This window comes from Drosophila rhopaloa, unplaced genomic scaffold (genome assembly GCF_018152115.1).
Source record: "Drosophila rhopaloa isolate 14029-0021.01 unplaced genomic scaffold, ASM1815211v1 contig_167, whole genome shotgun sequence".
NCBI lineage: Eukaryota > Metazoa > Arthropoda > Insecta > Diptera > Drosophilidae > Drosophila > Drosophila rhopaloa.
The window spans coordinates 2,097,052-2,121,806 of record NW_025335047.1 but is presented as its reverse complement, the minus strand read 5'-3'; the positions used below and the strand labels follow the sequence as shown (position 1 = coordinate 2,121,806).

Below are 24,755 nucleotides of genomic sequence, written 5' to 3'. Positions count from 1 at the left end.
TTGGCCAGAGTCCCTCTCGGGATCGGGATGTGGATGTGGATGTGGGATAGGGGCAGCCTAATGGCCAGGGAGCTGGCCTCCGATACGGATACCCAGATACACGCGCCAGATACAGATACTCGTACATCCAAAGCCAAAGCAAAAGCCAAAGGCAGCCAGCCCTGTTGGTTTATGAGTTGCCCACTGCCTAAGTGACACAAAACGGCGGCTAAATGATGTGCAGATAGTTGGCAAGTTCTATAAATAAACAGATGTCGAGTCACTCCCGACCAGACGGCTAATTAAAATGAAAGTTTTGCCTGAGATTTATTTCGTGTTTGCAGGAACGGACAAGAACTGGCCATAAAGAATATTATAATTTAAAGCTGTGGACAAGATTTAGATAAGGGGATCCCGCGAAATTTATGATATTACAAGCAGAAACTAAGATATATGTTTACAACAGCCAAATTTGCTCACAGCGTAGCAACGATTTAGAATTTAAGCTAAATATTTTATCTTTAATTGTATGGAAGATTTACAAATAATGACTTTAAATCTATAAGATTTATTTAAAATAGAGGTATTCCAGTGAAAAACCTAAAATCAGGTTTGACTATCAATGGATAGTCAACTTTTTGAATGACGACAGCATTAACATAATTTATTCGACAAAGAAAAAAGCCCCCACAATTTAAATGAAAAAGTTGCTGAAAAATAACTATGAGATGTGATAGGTTGACAGGTCAAAACTAAATTAGGGGAAACTGTGGATATATTGTTTTAAATTGAACAATCAAAGAGAAATATTTTTGCCAGTTGAAATTTAAAATAAAGCAAAGCTAGATACAAATAATTTTTCTATTCCTGGAATTGGGGAAACAATTAAAAAGAAAAGTTAGTAATACTATTTTTGGTTATTCATGCTAATGATGACCCATCAGGTAATTCCGAATAGAAATCACTTCTCGGCTTGGCTGGTCCAGTGATCCCCAAGAAATCCGCATCCACCGATCGGCGTCACAGAAAAAGTAACCCTAGAAGCGAATGGCACGAAAAACCCGTGAGTAAGCCCCTCGAAAGCCAAAAGGCGAGCCATTAGTCATCATCAGGTCGATCGGAGCCGTAATCGGAATCCGAGAAGGTTCTTTCTGGCCGCATCTTGTGCCGCACAGCTTTTATTTTCTTTTTGCAGCGCACCCTGCGCGAGTGTAGAGTGTCCGACATTTATCTTGATTATTGCTGCAGACGCCGCGTTTTGCGGGCCAATGTTCTGAATGCGACATAATTTATGCTGATGCCGATGCTGCTGTTGTTGAGCGGGGAGAAAGTGTGATTCACCTCATTGATACGGGCACGAGTCGCAGTTTGTTGGGTCAGAAGAGTTCATCGGCGGAATCTCGGCATCTGTGAGATATTTTAGCGAGCATGTATAGCAAATGCCAATTTAGAAAGTAAAAACAAATGATTAACCAAAATGGCGCTGGGCAGCATTACTTTCATTCACTTTTCGCGGCTTTATAACTGTAATAAAGCGGCGACTACCTGACTGAAAGCCAAACAACCAAAAAGCCAAAAAGCGACACGGGTTCAAGGTTTTCGAGCAGATCGCGCATAAAAGATTCTTGCGCCATTTCAGCCACTCTTCGCGGTGGGTTCTCCGTGGGCTTTGTCTTTTCCCCCAGCTGGTTTGCTTATTCTTTACTTTATTGTTTTTGTCTCCACCCGGGGAGGTCATTGCACCCCCAGTTCAGGAGTTCAGTGGCGGGAGGCAGTCCAAACCCAGACTCTTCTCACGCAATGGGCCTTTTCTTACACAAAACCTCCGCACCAGCTCATCATTAACAAGAGGTTCTGATAAATGATTAATGGACCGCGGAGCAGAGCGTCAAGGGTTACGGCATAAACAAATGAGACGATGGCTCGTCAAACTTTCTCCGATTTACGATTTACTTTCTGTTTCGCAAACTCTTGTAAACTGTCGCCGGCGACTTAATTTTAGAATCTGAACTTGGGCCGAGAGTTATAGGTTTGTCGCTATTTTTGGCACTGCATTTTGCGACTACTTCACTTTCGCTGCATTAAAAACTTTACGAACCAGTGCCATTAAACCGAACCAATTTCTGTTTGGGTTTCTGTTTCAGTTTTGGGCTATGCATATGCAAATTACTTTCACTTCACTTTCGTTCATTAGTGGGGGGTTCCTTCATTCTTATTCTAATGCGCCGCAAAAGGCAATTGGTGAAAGGCGATGCGAGATGGTAAATGGTAGATGGCTGATGGATGTATGCCACTCCCACTCTTTTTTTCCGGGGGAGATTCTTTGGCAAGTGCGCAATTGTTATTCAAATTGGGAAACGAAAAAACTTGTTTGGCCCCACAATTAATTTGAAATAACACCGCATAATGTTTATTACGGCTCGTTTGGCATGCAATTTGCATAACATCCAAATTAAAATGGCCAACGACTGCGATCCTCGAGAAACTCCTTCTCTTAAAAGGCATGCAATTAAATGCCGTCTTTGAGTGCTGCGCAGCCCCGAGCAATGCTTTCAATCAATGCCAAAATTTGCCATTTGATTTCACTTGATTGATGTGCAAACAGGGGACTTCGTCGCCCAGAAGAAGAAGGAAGCGAATAGCTTCAGATGGATACAGGCCGTCCTGCTAATTAGCTGGCTGCAGCGAAAGCCATCCTCTGAATTGGCAGCTGCGTGCTAAAATTGACACCTTTATGCAGCGCTGGCCACGCAGCTCATCAAAGTCCGCCAGAGAACAGTGACTTGGCGATTCTGCACTTGCCGAGTGGCGCGGAAAAACGTGGAAAACATGGCCAACAGCCAACAGCAACTGCTGCTGCAAGAACTGGCCAACAATCGTCGTCGTTTGTGGTCGGTTCTAATCGATTTCTCCAACAAACACAGGGCGGGAACAAACAAGCGACTCAAACAGCAACAGCAACTGAAACTGCAACAGCAACAGCAATGGGCAACACCAACAGCAATGTGCAACAGCAGCATGTGTTGCTGCGGGAAATTCTTAAATTTATACGCGCTTTTTCACAGCTTTCCAGTGGGTGCAGCCCAAGATGCGTTTTTTGTTCGTCTTTTATTAATCATTTGTTCTAGGAATTTACTGCATTTTTATTGAGGCTAAACCAAAGGCTGTGGCTCCGTGACTCTGTGACTCTGACTCTGACTTAACTTGGCCGCGGCCCCGGGATCTGCTTCTCTCTTTGGGCCATGTGCTAAACTCATCGGCAAACAGGTTGCCTCCGCCCCGTTCCTGTGGTTTTTGTTTGCCAAATTCAAACAACAACAAGGTGGCACAGGTTAAGTCGAGAGCAGGCCGACGATGGAATACCTTATCTTAGAGGAAAGGAAAATCTAATAAATGAGTGTGTGCTTAAAAGCATCATTCATTTTAGTTGTTGAGTTACAAGTTAGTTTTTTATCGGGGCTAGAAAACTTCCTAATTATTATCAGTTTTTTAATGGCTGAGACTAAAATCTTTGGTAATAAATTGCTAATTTGTTTCTAACTCTGGTAATAAAATTCTAATTTATTTCTACCTCTTCAGTTGAGTTTTACTTTGCATAATAAGCCAATCAAGTTAATTATAAAAGAAAGTATTTTTTATTCCATGTTTATATTCGTAGAATTAAATAAAAAGAAATCAATCTTCTTATTTTAGTGGTACCACTTTACAGTTTTCCTAATATAAATGTAACATACTAATGTGATAAGGAAGAAAAACCTTTGTTAGGGTGCCAAGTTGTCCATCTTTACGACTTCTCGCCCATCGATGCAGCTGTTTGCGCTGCAATTTGGGTCATTTGAATCATATGCATAAAGTTCCCGTCGTCAGCTTCCCACAACTGCGTTTTCCATTGGATTTGGAAACTATTCGATGGTTCGATTGGGGGCCCTGATGGCTTGGAAATCGAGAGAAAGGTTCTATTAACCATAAACCAGGCTCATCAGCATGAACAGGAAATAAAGACCATATATCAAAATGGCCGCAGCAACAAATTCGCAGCTTGTTGCTGTCAGCGGCTCTCAACTATCAGTTTGCAGCGAAATGTGATTCTACAGTTCTCCAATTCTCCGGTTCTCAGCAGCTCAGCTTCTCAGCTTCTTGGTTATCAGATACGCCAAGAGATGTTTCTAATTTATGTGCAACAACAGCGCTACATCTTATCAACAACTAAATGACACGGCCGCTTAAATTACAAACACGCAAAATCCAAGCTGCGAGCTCCCAACTCATAGCTCTCTCGGACGGTAAACCCCTTGCCATGCCGAAATCCCAATCTGGTCTAGGAAGTGGACTTGGTGACATTGACACTGAGGCCTTCAATTGTAATTGTGGCGCTCGCATATCGAATGCGCCGAATGGCGACTGAGCCGGTAAGACAAGTTTCGCGAATTGCATCAGAGTTTGGCCAGAACGGATCGCAGCGGAGGACACGGCCGCGCCGATCCAATATGATGTAATAAGCCAGTCGCCTGCAGCGAGGGGCGATGGCGATCAAAAGCGCATTAAGAATGTGGCAAAAGTAAACAGATGCAGAGCCAGTGCCACGGACCGCGACTCTCAGTTTCACACTGAGATACAAACTCTATGACATTCCAAACTTTGACCGAGTGTTCATCATTTTAGCTGTGAATGCCAATCAATGTGAAATTTTATAACGAATTCAACGAGGTATGGCATTTCATCGTGCGACCATTATTTACCAAGATTTTGGTGAAAAAACCGCAAAATAAGTTGATTTGTCCGGATCCTCCGGATTTTGACATTTTTCATAAGGGGTTAGTTCATCTTTTTTGGCAAAAATCGGCCAAAATGAAATTTTTTTAGCTGTGAATGCCAATCGATTGGAAATTTTATAACGAATTCAACGAGGTATGGCATTCCATCGTGCGACCATTATTTCCCATGGTTTTGGTCAAAAAACCCAAAAATAAGTTGATTTTTCCGGATCCTCCGGATTTTGGCATTTTTCATAAGGGGTTAGTTCATCTTTTTTGGCAAAAATCGGCCAAAATGAATTTTTTTTAGCTGTGAATGCCAATCGATTGGAAATTTTATAACGAATTCACCGAGGTATGCCATTTCATCGTGTGATTATTATTTCCAATGGTTTTGGTCAAAAACCCAAAAATAAGTTGATTTTTCCGGATCCTCCGGATTTTGGCATTTTTCATAAGGGGTTAGTTCATCTTTTTTGGCGAAAATCGGCCAAAATGAAATTTTTTTAGCTGTGAATGCCAATCGATTGGAAATTTTATAACGAATTCAACGAGGTATGGCATTCCATCGTGTGATTATTATTTCCCATGGCTTTGGTCAAAAAACCGCAAAATAAGTTGATTTCTCCGGATCCTCCGGATTTTGGCATTTTTCATAAGGGGTTAGTTCATCTTTTTTGGCGAAAAATCGGCCAAAATGAAATTTTTTAGCTGTGAATGCCAATCGATTGGAAATTTTATAACGAATTCAACGAGGTATGGCATTCCATCGTGCGACCATTATTTCCCATGGTTTTGATCAAAAAACCACAATAAAAGTTGATTTTTTCGGATTTCGCCATTTTTCGTAAGGGGTTAGTTCATCTTTTTTGGCGAAAATCGGCCAAAATGAAATTTTTTTAGCTGTGAATGCCAATCGGTTGGAAATTTTATAACGAATTCAACGAGGTATGGCATTCCATCGTGCGACCATTATTTCCCATGGTTTTGGTCAAAAAACCGCAAAATAAGATGATTTTTCCGCATCCTCCGGATTTGGGCATTTTTCATAAGGGGTTAGTTCATCTTTTTTGGCGAAAAATCGGCCAAAATGAAATTTTTTAGCTGTGAATGCCAATCGATTGGAAATTTTATAACGAATTCAACGAGGTATGGCATTCCATCGTGCGACCATTATTTTCAATGGTTTTGGTCAAAAAACCTAAATAAAAGTGGATTTTTCCGAATCTCCGAATTTTTGTCTTAGGATTTGGATAAGAAAGGAAGAATTTATGAGTGTTAAATAGATTTGTTCATTGACTTTACCCTTGATACGCGTACTTAAGTACCCATATTTAGAGCCGCAATTTTGCTTTGTGTAGAACTCTTGAGCAGGCAGCACAATTTGCCATTTTAATAAATGCAACACGGTCTAAAAATAGCCAGGCAAATGTGGCGAGGACTGGTTACCGCGTTGCCCATTGCCCGTTGCCATCCGCCAGTTCCGCATCTGAATCACTGGCGCAGGATTCCGCGGGCGACGGAGCAATAGATTCCAGGTGCGGCGGAAGTATTAGGAGGAGAGCAACCTGTTGCCCGCCTTTCGGACCTATGCGCAATTACTTCGAGTCGAGTATGAGAATGCTGTCTGCACTTTAGATAACAGGTAACTGGATTTGAATCGACGAGTGCTGGGACTCATGTTTATAAATAGCAGATGCGCTGCGGCTGAATCAGACGACCGGCGATCATCGAATCCAATCCCATTCATGAGGGTCGGGATCAAAGGTACCAGATAACCTACTACATCCGCCAGCAGTCGAAGTGAGTCGCTGTCGGTAATTAATGACGGAGCTGAGAACCGCAGAATGAAAATAGCAAAAGCGTGATTCAATTAGGGGGCCAATTGCCGATGAACTGTTAATTGAGTTTGCTGATTTTCGCCAGTCGTCAGTTGCCACTCGTCCGATTGTTTGCATTTAAATCGTCTCATTTGCCCAGTTTCCAGACCCGATATCTGGACTGCCCCGCGGGCAAATCGAGCGGCAACAATTGACACAGAAAACCCGGCCAAAAGCCGCCTAAGCGCCACTCGAATGACCAGCTTTTGGCCACAACAATGTGCTGTTAGCTGTTTCCATACAAGCCAAACACTTGTCGACGCCATCGACCTGAAGAGCTAGCCGACCAGCCGGCTCATCCATTCCTCGCGTGCACTCTGCAAATGGGTCAGGCCCCAAAATATATTTCGATCGGTTCAATTGCTCCTGCGCATAGAGATAACTAATGAAAATCTCTGATTATCTGGTCGGGGCACGTTGCGTGTGTTTGCCTGCCAGCAGGTTGCACAATTCAGCTTCAATCTGCTCAAGTTGGGTAGCTGATTTTTCGGCAGCCCCGCTCATTAGGCGTGCGTGAAAAGCAAAATTATCGATCGCGAATTTGAATCGCAAATTTCAGCCGTTAATCAATCAACATTATATTGTTTACCTATCCAGTTCAAATCTTTGGCTTCCGAATGTACCCATCATCAATGGTCGACAAATCACACTACAAGGTGAGTTGGCAATCGCATTTGAAAAATATTTGACCTAAAACTGGAGCTTAAATATTCGGGTTAACATTTTTTTATTCATTCACTTATCATTTATTTGACCATTTGTCTAATGAAGAATTAAGTATAGTTCATCCAGAGCTTGTGAATATGATCTAACCGCAATTTATACCCCTCGTTGTTCTTACACTTATTAATCTGTGAAATTCCTAGCTTTTTGCCGCCCATATTTATCCGAAAAAATCTGCCAGTTGGTCTGATTAATCAGAAAAACTCGGCGAACCGCTATAGCGATTTAATTGCGAAAACGTTTGGCTAAGTGGAGTGCACTAAATCAAAAATTCTAACGCCATTTGTTTGAATTCTTTGGAGTTGGCCGGACAATTGCCTCGAGATATCGCCAAGGCAAAACGTTCTGCGCCATTTGATCGCTCGACCATTTGATCATTTGATCATTCTCCATGGCTGCGGCACAAAAGAAATTCGACCTTCACCGGAGCGATGGGCGAAAGCTAAGGCCGCTTTCCATGGGTCCATAAGCCCATAAGCCTTTTAGCTTTGCAATTGTCCGCGAGCGCTGCGCCCAATTCTTCAGCCATTCTGACAAAACACTCGCGGAGCGGTCTAGAAATGAAAGGCTTTTGAATTTGGCTAAAATATGTATGTTTGCCCGCTCCATTCAGGCGATGAAGAAGCTTTCACGCCGCCCAAACAAAGACGCCAAATCGCTTCAGCCCCGGTCGGCTATCTAATTTATCTCAATCGCATTTTATTTAAATTGAAAAACTCAATTCGGCCTGGCAAACGAATCACTCGGGGCAGCATAAACGGCCGGCACAAACGGATTGAAATGTATGCAAATATACTCCGTTTTGATAAATTTCACGCGATTAGCATCTGAATCGGCGCGAGGCAGGCGACAACACATGCTACACGCCTGACAGTATGTTTTCGGGTATCTCCCAAGGCACTCAACAAAATATTACAGCCAAAAAAATAAATAAATATAAAATACATATTCAAAACAATGTGTTTTTTTATGAGCTTATTTTAAAAATGTATTAGTTATAGTTACATAACTTAAAAGAGTATATAATAATAAAGACAAAAAATTAGTTTCTTTTATCTCTAAACCTTTAAATCTTTTTTTCATACTTTTTTTTTCAGTGTTCAAGACGGGTCATTTAATTTGTGAGCCTTATCAATGTGGGCAATGTTGTGAATATGTTTTCGGCTTGTTTGGTGGGCAATTTTATGCATTCATTAATTAACGCGGAGCGGTCAGTTCGTTAACCCACAAATTGGCAGCAGCAGAAGTCCGAGGGGCGTCGTCATCCATATAATGGTGACATTTTTAAGGCATTGCTTGAGTTTAACGTTTGTTGTTAGCTTTAAACTCGGTTTTATTGACACTAAAAGTATGATCAGGGCATTAAGGGTGCCGTTTGATGGTTATTGGTTATTCTGGGGTGTTAAGTACCCAGCCGAGTTGTAAAAGCCTTGTCTTGAAACAAAAGACTTAGAACACGAACTTGATTTTGGTTTTATGACTCATTTGAAAATTGGAAGCGCTGCTGTCTTATCAATCGCAATAAATATTAACCCATAAATAATTTACTTGCTTTTAGCATTTTCAAGACTTAATTCAACGAATTTGAAAACAAATGTGGTTACGAGTCATGGAATTAATAAGAGAAACAAGCTACTAAGAATTTGTTAAGTTTTTAAGAAATCATTAAAAATTAAATTATTTAATATTGTTTATAAAATAAATGTGTCAAGCTTAATGGTTGTGGTTTATAGTCAGTGCAATCAATAAAATAAATCCTTCTAGGGTTAAGCTCTATTTTTGGCGTCTGCTGCCGTTTGTGGCCAAGAAGTTCCCAAACCTTTTTGCAGGTCGTTAGCCCGCCCGTCCGCTTGCGATTATCAGTAAATTGTACCCATTGGTGTCCATGGGTCCGCGGATGTGGGTCTTCTGGGGCTTCTGCACAACTCGGATAAGAATCTGCAAAACGGTGCTTGGCCATCGCTCAAGTCAACGACTTGCTCTCGGTTCTTTCTTTTGATGGGGCGTGCCAGCGGTCTAGAAATGTCGCTGGGCCTGTCCCCTCGGCCAGCGGCGTTTTGTAATGCAAATTAATTTTGTAATCAGTCTATAAATAGCGACTAGCTGGGAAATAAACGTAGCACGCTGTTGTTCCGCTGACTCATGAACCCAGAGACGACCTGCTCTATGGTCTATGCAAATCCCCTTTTCAACTCGTTGCGGCGGAGATAATTTCAGACGCGGAGTAAACATAATAGCAATTAAGGAACTATGAAAACAAATATCTTCATAAGCATCTGATAAATGGAGGCTGAAAACCAGATTCTGCGCGGTTTTTGTCTCTGCCAAAGTTCTTAGTTTGGCTTTTGGCTTACGGACGGCTTACAAGGAATTCATTAATTTCTTCTGTTTCCATATTTTGTCATCAATCAGAAATAACTTTCAACGCACGCCAATTCCAGTGCTCAATGAGCCAACCATTTGTGGATTTTTTCTGTTTTTTGGCCTTTGTCTAAAACCTCTTCGAACTAATGACTCGCCTGCGCTGACTGAGTGACTGACTGCTCTGCGAACTTCATTAATTGTTTTATAAATATGCCGAATTAATTAATTTAAAATGCCATTAATTACGTTTTAATAACGCATTCGAAGACAAAGAAAGCAATAAATTCCGACGGTTAGTTGAAATTATTGGAAATACGCAAATAGAAATGGCAATAAGAATTGAGAAAGTTCCAGCGAAAGAATAAAATGAATTCATCGTCCAATTAATGTTGCTAATGCGAAGCTTAACACAGAATTTATTGCAGTTTTTATGAATCACCTGGAATGTTCAAAATATGTAAAAGCAATGGGTAGATGTGAAGGTAAAGCGGTGGCAAATGAAAAAGTGTAAACGGCTTTTGTCGGTCCACGAATTCTGATGAAAAACGATCATCATCAAGTTGATATAAATTCTCTTTCTCTGTCGCATAAAAAATACGTTTTTCAGTGCCGAACAAATGCAATTATTTACCAACACCTGATATGTAAATTCAATTTCACACTCAAACTAAATCCGAAATTCCCCATAAATCTCCATGGATCGTGGAAGAAATTTGTGGCCAGTTTCTCAGAACTAGACACGAATATTTAACCAATCGGCCGAGGAGAATGTGAATATGAATGGCTTTCATAAATACAAATTGAAACATATGTAGTTTCTTTGACAAATCCAACTATCTTCCATGGTCATTCTCCACGGTCCCCACGAACCACAACAAACCTGGCTGTTCTTTTTAATTGCCTGGTCCGTGTCTGGTTGTCCGGCTCCGCCCACTTTTGTGGGATGCTGGATGCAATTCGTCTACGTCAGACAGGCACTAAAAGTAGAATGCCCCCGGCTGGATTCGAAGTTTGGTTCTGGGGAATTTCATTTGCGGAAGATGATGCGCTTCGGGGGTAAAGTGACCGCGACACGCATCATTTTATGCGACGGTGGGTTAATTAAGAGGCGGACTGGCCAGGTGTTTCGGCTGGCAGAAGACCGACCCAGTTTCCCACTGCAGAACAAAGCCACGAAATGGGTTCACTTAAGACACGACGCCGACTACGCCCAAATGGAAAACGTGTCTGTCACTTTAAGCCCGACAAATGGATGGTTTTAGCCTTTATTTTTATTTCTAGTTGCGGGGGAGGCGCGCAATGTTGTCAACCTGGGCGAAAAATTGGCAAATAGATTCGCAACAGAAACAAAGAACGTTTGCCAAGTACGAACACATCTCCTGCGGCGCGTGGGTCAAGCAAAAAGTCAGCCAGAGATACAAGATACAAAGATACAAAGATACAAAGGTACAAATGTATCTGCGCATGCGTGGCGGCGAGTGAGCGACTGCTCGCACTTAGCCGCGTTCTAATTAGCCATGCCAGGCACAGTTTGGTATTTGCTCTGAGCCCAGGCAAAAATGTCAGCTGTTCCGCCGCACTTCCCCTCCCTCCCCCTTTTCCATCCAACCTCTGCCGGCAAGTCGAAACATACAAATTAGAGCAAATACAAACGAATACAAATAACAAATTGCTTGGCGCATGGTAACAAAAGTACCGTTACACTTGAACTTGTTCGCCGAGAGTCAGGAACCGATGGAAAGAATACTTTTGTGCACTTGGAGAAAAGTAGAGGGGGTTTGTTTGGTACTAGATCCCTTATACATAATGTGTTTAGTATTAGCTGTTGGATGAATTTCATATTGAAAATGATTTAATTTAACTTAAAACGTTAATAAAAAATGCGGCTGTTTTTATGTTCCAATCTTTTAACAGATATTTCGTTATTTCTAAATGTGGTTTAATTTATTTTTATTAAGTTTATAACTTTATTTGACCCACAAGTAAACTTACCAACCGACATAACATATTTTAAAGAACTTTGAAGATATAATCTATTGCTTGTAAGAAAAGGTTTTTTTTATTTGTTTTGAGTTATGTATAAACAATTTCTACTAATATAAGGTTCTAATATATTCAAAGAAATCAATCATAATACTTAGAATTTGGTAATTGCCAATACCAATTGGTTACAAAAAAAACCTTTCAGAATTCAACATATTTAATTGAAAGTAGGGCAAACCGGGCAGACCTCTTCTTTTTTTGGGAAATTGCTGTAAGTGTATTAGGGTCTTGTTTGGGGTCTGGATTCGATTTTTACGACTGTTTGAAAGTTTGTTGCGACTGGGTGAAAAGTGAATGGCTCGAAACTATTTTCGGCCGGCCCATTCTGAGGCGTGAGGGAATTGACAAAGCGGCGCACAATGCAGTCGGCGGCTCGAATGAAAATCGGAGCACGGCTTCCAGGTAAACTAACGCGATTATTATGAAATTAATGCAATTGGCCTTGAAAGCCGCAAAAATGCGAGTGCCGCCGTTGTATTTTTAAACGCGACTGCGTGCGTAGCAATCATGTCAATAGAAAAGCCATTAATAATTGAGGCGTGAGCCAACCTGCCAGTGTGGGTGATTTGTGATTGGTGGTGTGTGATTTGTGATTTGTGAATTGTCCGGCATGTCCGTCATGTGTTTGGCCAATTAGCGGCTGTCAAATGTTGTTGACTCTTCGCTTGTTTGTGTACTTTTTTTTGGGCGGCCAAGATCGCGACCCTGACACTGAAGATGGGCCATCACCCGCAGCTTGACAGCGGCACTTCAGGAGGATTGGGATCCTGGGAGTGGGAAGATGACGCTGCCGGATCAAATGTTGAGTGGAGTCGCCTGCAGTTTACGAGTGTTCGAATTCCTTAAGCCGTTAATGACATCGAAAGGAGCTTGGCGCTGGGAACTGGGTGCTTGGCGACTGGCAACTGGCAACTGGATACCCGAACATGTCCATTAGGCACTCACGAGATGCGGACATTGAACCTTGAAATAGACCTTAGAGAGTTGGCGAAGAAAACACACACAAAGCGACCGATGCGAAACAAACGAAAATAAGTTGGAAATGAAAACTGGTTTGGTTTTAGCCAAGTTAGAACTTTAATCAGCCAGAAAAGAACAGAACCGAAAGCCAAACTCTTACTAATATTAATAATAAGGCAGGCATATACAAAAAAAAGTTGGGGCTGTTGGGAATCGTAAATGCGCTACCAGCCATGAAAATCCCAGCAATGCCGTCTTGATATATGGCAAACTTGCGAATCCACTGAAATGAGATGTTTAGTCAGATCCCAATCGACATTCTCGATCACACAATAGATAAAATGCGAACGAGATTTATGAGCCCATTAGGAGAAAGAAGGCATCTGCGTGCCGTTGATATTCTAATTCACTGATTACGTTGGGCAGGGATTTATGAATGTCGCTGGCGGTTTAAAAGCCACAGTCACGAAAGCCACACTCCACAGAACTAATGCCTCTCGAGTGCCCTGTAATCGCTCTGTGAATCACTAAAGCGGATTGGTATTTAATTCCGATTCTGGTGGCGTCTACAAACGGAAATGGCCAGACGAAGGCGCTTAAACCCCTTTGAATTGCACGACTGCCAGGTTGCATAATCGAATTCGAGCAGAACCTTTCAGTAAGACCGCCGATGCCAAAGAAGATTTCGCAGATTGCCCATAATCGCACACACATGTGGCCATAGACCAAATATTGTTTTGACTAATTGTCTGGGTGAGTCGGGGAGTCGTGTGTTCGATCGCTGATGATTATCTCGGAGGCTCCAAGACTCCAAGACTCGAAGACTCGAAGATCGACCTAACCGGAGGCAGCCTTGAAGCGTTTTGCAGAAGGCGATTCAACAGCACAACAATAGCCTCAGCTGAAAATCGTCAAATTCAATTAAACTTAAATACTTGTCGAAGCAATTTGCCCGGCATTTTTCAAAAAGCACACAGCACACCGATCATATTTGCTTTGCATTGAGTCGGGTTTATTTTATTTCAGCGATGGTCGATGGTCGCTGCTAATGGCTTACCCCGAATTGGCCGTGTAACGATGATGTTTTAACTGTAGTTTAGCGGTCAAGGCGGAAGCCGGAAGTGCACTGAGCTTGGCACACCCCGCAGTGGCTACTGTACAGTGCTCACCCACTCAACCACCCACACATAGACTAGAGACACTTGAGCGACATTCGCGCACGCGCAGCTCTGTAAAATTTACGAGACTGCGCCAAATGGACGACAAATTATGCCAAATGAAAAGAGGCGTGACTGGGTTGGCATTTATGCTCGTTTCGCTACAGACCGTTTGTAAAATACCCCAAAAGCCGTAAAAACAAAAGCAGAAAATACTTGGCTTTCGGTTAGAATTGTTTATAGCCAATGGGTAACCATTTCTTACATTGCTGCTCAAGAACTTTTCTGTTTGTGCAGTCCAATTTAATCTCACAAAAACTGAAACAGTAGAAAGTTACATTTTTGAACGTTAACTTGCAATAAATGCGCCAGGCCACTAAACCAACAATTTCGTGATTCCAAGGTCCATATAATCACTAGCCAAAATGGGCTAACATTTGGTTTATTTTCCTACATCCGGGTTCTAAGATGGCAAGGCAAACTTAGCAAACAAGGCCTGCGGTCAAATGGGAGAATAAGTGGGTTAATAGTTACAGATTTTGTAGAATAGAATGTCATTAATGTCTAATAAATGCTCTAATAAAATCAGAGAATACAAAACCAGCAAAATGAAACAATTACATTTCAGTTGATTTATTTCTTGAAAGAAGCCTAACTAATGAAGATTTAGTAATGTTGCACTAATTCTTCAAATCGTTTAGGATATTTAAGTTTCAACTTGTTAAATGTTTTTATAAGATGTATTATTTGATACAGAAGTAATTATAATTATTAACATTCCTCTTACTATTTGGTTATGCAAAAACTCTCCCTAATTTTGACTTAAAATTTTCCTTAGTGTAGAAGCAAGCGTTAATGTTCAGAAATGTAAATTTAAACGGTAGTGCGATACTCGTAACACAGAAGTGCGGCACTCGAGAATCGGACGACCCACGTACTGTGGGTGCTGGGCGTTTTCTGGGCTTAGTTGATTTATTCGCGCGTTTTGCTGGCGTTTCTAATGCGACAATTACAGCGGGCAGTCGCCGGATTCGAGGCACTCGCGGCTGATTTATGGGCCACACGGGGAATTTCACAAAGCTATTCGGCAATTGGCACACAAATGGCTCACGCAGACGCCCAAATAACGACGGCGCCCCCAATAGCTTAAAGTTTTGATTGGAACGCTCCAGGGCGACGCATCTCGGTGTGGCCTGTTGAGTAAATATGTCAGAGGGTCTGAGTAATTGGGCGTAAACGCTACCGGGCTCCATGTTCTACCTGTGACTCTCTACCTGTGCCACCTTTGATTAATTTCGCCTGTCCGAACTGATGCAAATTCACACACAAAAAAAGAAGAGATCCTAAACGATGATCGATGGGCCAAGTCTGGGGTCAATCGATTTGTATTTAAATCTACAAAAATAGATGCCGATCATATTGAGAAGGAAATCTCATTTATCACAAAGATCGAATGTTTTATTTTATTTTGAAATTTATTAAGCAAACTATATTGAATGATAAGAAATAAAAAATGGTGGAAGTATACTTATCTTAATTTTCTTGTTTTAAAAATGTTATAATTGACTTTACTTATCAAATTTACACCTTTGCCTTTGTGTAGGTTTTAAAATCTATCTTTGAAAGCATAAAAATATCTTTCGGTGGATTAGAAACTGATCTTTTTTTTAGGTGTAGGAAACCCCGGGCTGTTTGCTTTACGGTTCATTCATGAGAACGGGCTTTTAGTGTTATGTAAACACTCCATCCGGCAGCAGCATCAGAAGCACCTCCCAATTCGCACAGCATTTCCAAATGTAAAATCAAAACTTATGCAAATTTCTGGCAGAAACAGCACCGAACAAGCCCCAAAAATAGGGGAAAAACAAAGCAGGCAACAGAAATCTGTAAATATGTTTACAGTTAGAGGCGTTATCGCCGATTCGAGTGTTCTGTTCTGTGCAGTGGATTGGTTTTTTGGGTTTTGGTTTTTGGTTTTTCAGCTCTTGGGATCAGATCGGGCAGGGAATTGGGATTGGGAAAGTGGCCGGGTCGGAGATCTCCGGGCTGGTTGCCAAAAAGTTCAGTGAACCCCCAGCCAGCTCACCGGTCTTCTCAGGCCCTATTGAAAGATGCTTAGCGGTCACTCTTTTCGGCGGCAGTGGCACTCATTAAGGAAACATAACTCTAATTCAGCCATGGACCCCAGTCGCCGGTGTCTCCTCCGCTTTTAATTATAATTCCAGTGCTGAGAACTCGCCACTCGTTTCTGGTTACGTGAGGAGGGTTACTAACCCTCCATCGCAAACTACCAACTGCCAACTACCAACTACCGAACACCCCACCCCTTCAAGTAGGCCTAATCCTAAGTCTGGGTCGTTCGTCGCGGTCAACGTGCGGCAATGAGCACTCAGAAAAAATAGGTACCATCACAAGATTGTGTTTAAAGAGTTAGAAGAAAAAGACTACTTAAAAAGACTTCAAATGAGAGATATTATAATTATAAAAAATAATCATTATTAAATTGCTAAAAATCTTATCTAAAAACCTGAAGCTAAGATCGCCAGAAAAGGACGATTTAAAGAGACTTCAAAAGAGGGATATTATAATAATAATAAGAAATAATCATTATTAAATTGGTAAATATCTTATCTAAAAACCTGAAGCTAAGATCGGCATTCTTTCTTCTTATTTTCTATTTGATACCCAGAAATAAAAGACCTTTTACTTAAAGCTTATATTTCTCGTAAATAAAGTTTGAAAAGTATTAGCAATTTACTGTACTAATAAAGCTTTGTTTAAAAATGTATAATGTTATTGTTAGAATACAGTACAAATTATAAATTTCATCTCAAAAAGTACAGCATTATGATCATCATAAAAGTGTAATCAGCGAAGCTATGACCTATGACTCAAGTTGTAGGAATAAAGATGAGCCTAAAGCACGAATTTTCCCTCAGTGCCGTTTTATCTAATCATCTGCAAGGGGACCGCGAACCTCTCCGGGAACCTCCAGCTCTATAAAAGTTATGAATAATCTGCTTAATTTAGAGGCCCAGTGCCGGTCCCTGGTCGCTTCTGTTTATAGTTTTATTCAACCCAAAATGAAGTAGCGGCAGTTAAACTCACGTCAAGTGCTGCCTCCCATTCTCCGCCGTTCTGATCCGTTCTTTCTTCTACTCCAATTCTATTTTCATTTCCATTTGATGTGGATTCTTTGCGAAGCCCGCGGATTAAAATAAATCATAGACTACACTGGGGACAATAAATCTGGGCAGCGGGGCACTAAAGTGTCTGCAATTGGGATAGGCCCGCATCTGGACTTTTATTGGAACTGTGAGAGAATGAATGCTTTCCGAGCTAATTTTATGATTCAATGGGGAGTGGTAAATAGCCATTGGCCATTAGGAGTTGAGCAGAAGAGTTCCTTGTGCGCATTCCTCTCGGCCAGAAGAAGCCATTCCGATGGTTTCTCTTCGTTTCCACTTAACCCAGAGAATCGGCATTTCCTGCATCCATTATTAACAGCCACTCAGCATCTGATTAGTTGGACTGGGTTCATATCACCCGATGCCCAGTTTTATGGATCCTGTGCGTGGAGCCGGTCTATGGTTCCATACCATTTTGGGTTTTTCACCAATGCCAGTGCCAATGCCAATTCCGATTCCTAGAAGGGCATGGCCGGTAATGAGAAGTGAGGAATTGCCGCTGGCTGCATTTTGAAGACACTTAAAAGGTTTTGGTTTCTTGCCACATTTTGATTGCATCAATAAAAAGTCAACGCTGTCCCGATCGCTGGTTCTTTAATGAGCGACGTACGAAGGGGGCCTCCGCAGATTGACAATGGAAATGAGGTACCAAGTGGCCAGCAGATACTCGCAGTTTTATTTATAGCATCTCCTAAGCGTTGCCATTAAAGCCAGGTCCGTCTGCTTAGGGTTCGGTTTGGCATGGGGGCTTAGCTGCCGGGTTGGAGGCAGCCAATGCCAATTAATTGGCCGCTGTCTTTGGCCAAATGCTGAGGATGTGGCTGAGACTGGACTGCGACTGGGACTGGGACTGAGGATGAGGCAGCTGCACTGCAGCCCGCCGATGTCTGGAAGCCTTGATGAGAGGCGCCAAAGTGCCAACACCCCATGCCAGGGACTCGGACTAGCTGGCTCACAAAAAGAAAAACATTTTTAAGACAGAAATATCAGAACCAAATGTTGTTTAAATGGGTAATTACAGGCCAATCACAGTCCCAAATGTCTGGTAAAAATATATATTATAGGTTTTACTTTTGCTGTTTTACATTTCAGATATAAAACAATTTAATTGAAGGCAGCTAACAAATAAGGCACAGTTCATTTATTGTAATTATATCGTCTTTGCATTTACCTTAATAGTTTTTTTTAGTGCAGCATTCCTGTCAAAATTCTACACCCCTTGCCGTCCTTCCACCGAGTTGTACTAATTAATAATAATAAAACAAAAATACACACGAACGAGAAGCAGGAAGACGCGGCTCAGGCTCGGTTTTCCCAGTTTCGTGGCCGTGGTTCTAGCCAAGATTCATGCTCTTAGCCAAACCGAACTAAGTCGTCTGGCGTTTATTTTTAGACAATAAACTGAGGATGCTAGAGCTGAAGCAACAGGCCACTGCGATGGGCTAATGGTAATGAGCTGCAAGCTATTTACAGTTTGGCTGCGGCCTTGCAGCCCGTAGTTGCCCATATAGCCATGTGGCCACCCAATCCCCCCCTCCGGGAGCACCCATATTTATGGGCCAGCATCAATCTGACTTAATGCTTGTGCGCCTTGATTAGCATGTCGATGAGCTTGAGGAAGAAGCCCCGGCGGAGGAGCAGGTGGCTGATGAGTCCGGGGGCAGAGGAGGCGTCTCCACTTCCAGTGGATGGGGCAATCGTCGGAATCGTCGGTTCCGTACAACCCCCAAAACACTCGTTGAATGGCCTTCAACGTCCTTGGCTGTACATTTATTGAACTTGTGTATAATTATAATTTATTTGCTTATTATCGAGTCTCGATTGTAGTTGCTGTTGTTTTTGTTATGGCTCACGTTTTTGTGCTCGCCAAATATTATAATTTATGTGAATAAAGCGATGTGAATCTCTAGCCCCTAGACAAACCCGTCTCCGTCCCCCCCTCCCTCCATTTCCAATTCCATTTCCATCTCCATCAAATCCCCCGTCTACGCTGACCATGTCTATTAGCAAACAATTTGTATTGTCTAAGAGTTAATCATTCATAACGTCATCGATTTATTTTTAAACAATATTATTAACGCCTTAGCGTATTATTTCATTTATTATGTAAAAATGCGTTTTATGTTAATTTCAATTGTTTACCCTATTCTTTTGGAGGTGCTAAGCTAGGCTGTTAATGGTATAAACAAAAAACAAGTTTGCTCTGCGTTTAAAAAACAAACTCTTGTTGTTTTATTTCGCGCCCTACTGCCGCACTTGAAAATGTTGGTCAAATATAAACCAAGGAAATAATAATACCAGAAGTAATTGAAATACTTTCAATTATTATTTCTTACTATACCCATAATATAGTAACTTTGAAAAATATCGGTTTCAAAGCGTTATCATTTATATTATCAATGAAAATATATGTGTACTGAAGATTTTAATTACACACTCTTTAAATGAACTTTGCATGCATTAATAAAAATGCTTTTGAAGAAAATAAATAAGTACTTTTTTAATTACGTTTATACTTTTTTGAATGTAAATTTAACTTCACTCGTAGGTAAAAATAGATTTTCTTTCCATCACTGGAGACAAAGATTTGCCCGCGGGCACGTCTGATAGGCAAATCAACTTGCAAAACAATGCAGCATTCGAAAAAAATATGAAAACTAAAAAGTAAGCCCAGAGAAAAGCCCGAAAAAGACTTGAAAAACACTTTGTGTTGATTCTGGGCGAAATCAAAAAGTCATCATTCGGCACGAGAAACCGAATCTGCGGACTTCGATCTGGGTTCTTCGATCTGCAAGTGTGAGTGTGCCTAATGAGTATTCAATTGATGCAGAAAGCCACCGGCGGGCAGCAGAAGAAACCTTAAATGGCCATTTGAAAGACGTTACAGTTCGATCGATCGAACGCCAGATCCGAAATTCGATTAGGAGAAGTGTAGGGAGCGAAAACCGCGGAGAACTGCCGGCACTTCAGAGGAATTTGGGATGGGGGAGCGAAAATTAGAAAGAAGTGCGTCCAGGGAATCGGGGTCAATAGGAAATGAAAAGTGAAATTTCATGCCCAAAGCTCACCGTCTTTTGTTGCGCACTCCACAATGTGTGTTTTGGATTTTCGTTTTTTTCTAATTTGGCCTTTTTGCCAAAGGAACTTGCAATTTAAATATCATTAAATTCTGGGTTAAGTCTTTGTGCCGGCCACTTGAAAATTGCCACCGTATAATCAGTTTTTGACAGCCATCGCATGAGCCCCAAGCCAAATTGGCAACGGCTATTCGAACGCGTCTCAAGCAGAAAAGGCGACACTCTGTCGAGTACCCAATGGCTGTTTAATCAGCCAGGTTGTCCAGAGATCTATGGTGGGTGCAAAATTACTGCCAACAAGTTCCCCAAAGCGATGTCCATCAAGAAACATTCCAAATTCAATTTTATTCAATTTCAACTCCTAAGAAAGTATTCAAATAATACAAGTTGCATGCGCTTTTATATACAAACATTGACCAAAATCCCCTTTAATGTATAGTTCTTCTGAATATTTAAAATATCAATAAATTTGTCGATAATTTGATACTTCCCCTTTTCAACAAAAAATGTTTAAAATTCTATTTGTGCGGGCTGGGTGACCAACACCATTTAATAACTTTTAATTATGCATTTTTGTGTAATTTGTTAATGGAGACAAAATAAATAAATTAACAAACAACCTAAACGCTTGTCAATGGGCCGACGATATAATCAATTAGCACGACTTATGCTGCACTTGGCAACATCATCCGATTGCGACTCAGACTCCGCGGATCCATGTCCGAGTGGTACGGCAAGTACTCGTATTTATTAGCCTCCAGCGTGAATCATCCGTGGAACACAGAGTTCGTGCCAAACGAGACCTTCTGCATATTGAAATGTGGCAAACAAGAGAAAAAAACAGCCAAAACATAAACAACTTGGGCCGAAGAAAACCCCGAAAGGTAGTAAACCCTAGGTTCGTCGCAATTAAAAGGGCGAATAGCTGAGTGCGTACCTTGAGGCCTGGCCATTAAGATTAAAGGGCCAACTGAAAGTAACGAGCCAATAAAAGCATCCCAGCACTTCAGCATCCCAGCATCCGCAGGTGGCCAGACCGATGACGCGACAACGGATTAGGTTCCTATCAAACAATTGGGTATTCATTTTAATAAATAATCACCGCGAATGGAAAAATAAATAATAATTTGAGTTGTTGTTGCGGTTTTTGCATTGGATGCTGGCTATAAGGCGAGATGACTCGGGGAGGTTATCAACACAATGCCTTGAGTCATCTCCCCGCCGAATGGAACATGGAACGCGCTTAAAAACGTATTATGGAAGACGGAAATGAACGCCGGGAAAAAATCGTATGCCAACATATTACGTATATTATATAGAAACATACGCAAATAGAAAAAGCCATGCATGGCGGTAAGCAGATGCCGAGGAATAAATTAAATTTGCGTACCAGGCGAAGAATCTCCAAGCAGAATCTCCGCACAAGAATCTCGCCGGCTTGTTCGTGTGTTTAAATTTAAACCCTGAGCTAAGTCGCTCTGGCATTTCTGCCAAATAGATAGATACAAAGATACAAAGATACAGAGATACAAAGGCGGAGGGCTGGGAATGGTGTTATCAGCCTGTTTACTTTCCACCTGGAGAAGCTCTCGGCTCATCATCGTCGTCTTGTCTCAAATTACTGGCCGAAAACAAAAGCAAACGGGCAACGCGAAAAATAACAAACAACAAATACAACGCGTACCGAATGGTTAAATAAATTTGGCAAACAAAAAGCCAAACATTTACTGGGCAACCGAAAAAGATGATAAATGATGCGCGTGTGCAATTCCCGGACAAATAGTTTGGCTTTGGCGATGTTTTAATAAAGCTTAACTAATTAAACAACCACTCAAAACACTCGAAACGTGCGTGTCTTGGTGTAATATAATAGATTTATTAAATTTGTAGTTTGTGTTATACAAAACACCTTAAGCATTGCATTAAAGATGAAACCGCGCGCAGGTTTTTGAACCCGTCGAAGGACGGCAATCAAATTTGGCTGAGATATTATGTTGATGGAGGGAAAGACCCCCATCCTCAGAAGTGCTTGGTCAGATTGCTCAGGCACGGCGAGTTGTTGGTGAACAGATCGGCCAGGCTGAATAGGTTCAGGTAGGTGGACAGGAAGGTGGCCAGCAGACCGAAGATGAGCACTGCCATGGTGCAGGACACGTCGCACTCGAGGCGGTGCAGCACTCTCACCAATCTCAGCCAGCAGCCGCGGGGGGAAACCGGCGGGGCGGTCACCAGCAGTGGCTCCATCTCCAGGTCAACGGGGTCATAGTTCAGGTCCAGCGGCAGACTGCCGTAACTGGCCTCCGCCGCGATCCTCTGATGAACCCGCTCCATCCGCCGGATACGACGGTACAGCAACGGCGGAAGGATGAATACCAGCGGTCCGGTTATGGTGCCACCCACCACATCCATCAGAGCATCAAAGCTGGGCACAAACTCCGCCACGAGGACCTCCAAGGCCAGCACAGAAGACCGGATCAGCATGCGTTTGAAGGAGAGGGCTGAAAATATAGATATAGAAAGATATAGATGACTTACTTAAACCAAAACAATGACTTAGATTAATGTAGCCAAAACAATATGACGGAACACATTCAGAGTCCGTTTCAGCAGAACGACATTGATTGATCAAGTGATCATTAACTAAAGTTGACCAAACTAACTCCATGACATGAATTTATTTATTACATTTTCAAAAAGGTTTTTATTATTTTTAATTCATAATTAACTTATCATTAATAAGCTTTTTTCCAAGATTGTGATTAATTTATTTTGACTGGTAATTGCAATTTCAAGTACTATTATAATATTGTAGTATATGAAATAAAATTTGTTTTTAACCATCTATTTTAAAATATCGAATGACCCTCCATATATTATAATAAAATATTTAGGTTAGCTTTTATAATGATAAACCATGAATATCAGATAAATTTGATTAAGATAAGATAAATTTGATTACTAGAGTTACTACTTTTGGGTAAATACATTATTGTAATCTAATCTGGTATGTACTCACACTCCGGCAGTTTAAAGTAGTTCTCGATCTGCAGGAACATAGCCGAACTAGCCACCGTGACAGAAAAGCAAAGCTGAAGGGCCATCAGGATCAGCATCACGTAGAAGGGCACGCTGGTGGGCAAGGACTGCAGTAGGTTGTCCGCTATCATCGAACCAAACTTATAGGCGGCGATTATAGAGCCAAAGATGGCCACGCTGCAGGTGACTAATACAAATATCCAGATTATTTTCCACCTAGAATCGGATTACTTCAACGGCTCACTGGAAATTCCGATTAGGGCAGCCCAGGACACCTGCGACTTGTGCTTCATGTCGATCTGGAGCGTCAGCAGAACGGGATGGATGTCGAACTGGAAGGCCAGTATGCTGTAGCTGTTGAGTACGGTGAGGAATCCAGGCAGTTCTATGGATAATTGGCAGTATAATTACTGAACGACAGACTGGATCTACAGTACCCACCCAAGGAAATGCCCTCGAATGGGGTTCCAATCGCTGGAGCTGCAAAGAGGCAAAACCACAGCAGCGCCACAATAACGATCATCACACAAACTGCGATGATAGCCAGACCTCTAGGATATTAATAAAATAGAACACATATCACAGTTAACTAAGGACTTGTTCCCATTCTTTATAAACTAATTATATTACCAGTTTGCTAACCATATTACAAAAGCCTTTTGCTTTTACCTTCTTTACCCACATGAAATATCACTAATCCTTCTTTTGAAGTAAGCCACCCCAAAGAAGGGAATCTCATCTTACCGCATGTGCTTCGGACTTCCCAGCCACATAAGCGGGCAAATGACCAGGCCGACGATGATGGCCCAGTAGCAGTAGGAGAAGTTGTAGTGGCCAGCGCTTATGCGCAGTACGACGGCCTCCAGATTTTCGGCAGCCATTACCACACTGGGCACCGCCATAGCGAAGATGCTGAGGTCGAGGAGCACGGACACCAGCAGACTCATGTAGGGGCCGTAGGCCAGCTCCGCCAGTGCGGCATACGGATAGTTTCGCTTCTGCTGGATGGACGGATCGAGCAGCTCGGCCATGGTCCAGCACTGGGACAGCAGAAAGGAGGTGTAGATCTGCAGGAAGATGATGGACAGCACCAGCAGCACCCCAAAGTAGCCCAGCTTCACCAGCAGTGCGGGCAGAGTGACAAATGGGAAGATTCCAAACAAGTCCACCACGTACAGGATGGCGATGAAGAGCGTCAGGTTCTCCGGCTCGTCCTCGTAGGCCCGGAAATGGGGCAGGGCACTAAACCGGGATCTCCGCAGGAAGGGAAGCTGGTCGTGCTGATGCGAGGGCGTCAACTGGACAGGATACCGCCGCTTGGGCAGCGCAAAGGAGGGGGCACGCGAAGGGCGTGGCGCGGGCTTAGCATTCTGTCGACGAAAGAAAAACATTCGCGATGTGGACTCTTCCAGGGGAAGCAAGCAACTGCAGTCCCTCTAAGCCCAAACTAATGATGGCCACTCTTGAGGCACAACCATCAACAAGTTCTGACATCGGAAACCAAAGGGAAGCCCTGCAACGGCTGCAATGTCAATGCACGTTGCCTGAAGTTCAATGCCTTGTCCCTCCGCTCCGTGGAGTGACCCACAAAAGC

At 42.2% G+C, this 24,755-nt stretch overlaps 1 protein-coding gene across 1 annotated transcript; it reads right to left on the bottom strand.

The window, feature by feature from the left end:
* Positions 1–22,144: 22,144 nt before the first annotated feature.
* On the bottom strand, positions 22,145–24,552 carry LOC108046565. Its single transcript, XM_017126350.1, has 5 exons — positions 23,906–24,552; positions 23,603–23,712; positions 23,406–23,546; positions 23,142–23,348; positions 22,145–22,623 (listed from the first exon to the last, which is right to left on the bottom strand). The coding sequence occupies exons 1-5, from the start codon at positions 24,550–24,552 to the stop codon at positions 22,145–22,147; spliced, it is 1,584 nt and encodes a 527-aa protein (XP_016981839.1).
* Positions 24,553–24,755: the final 203 nt, after the last annotated feature.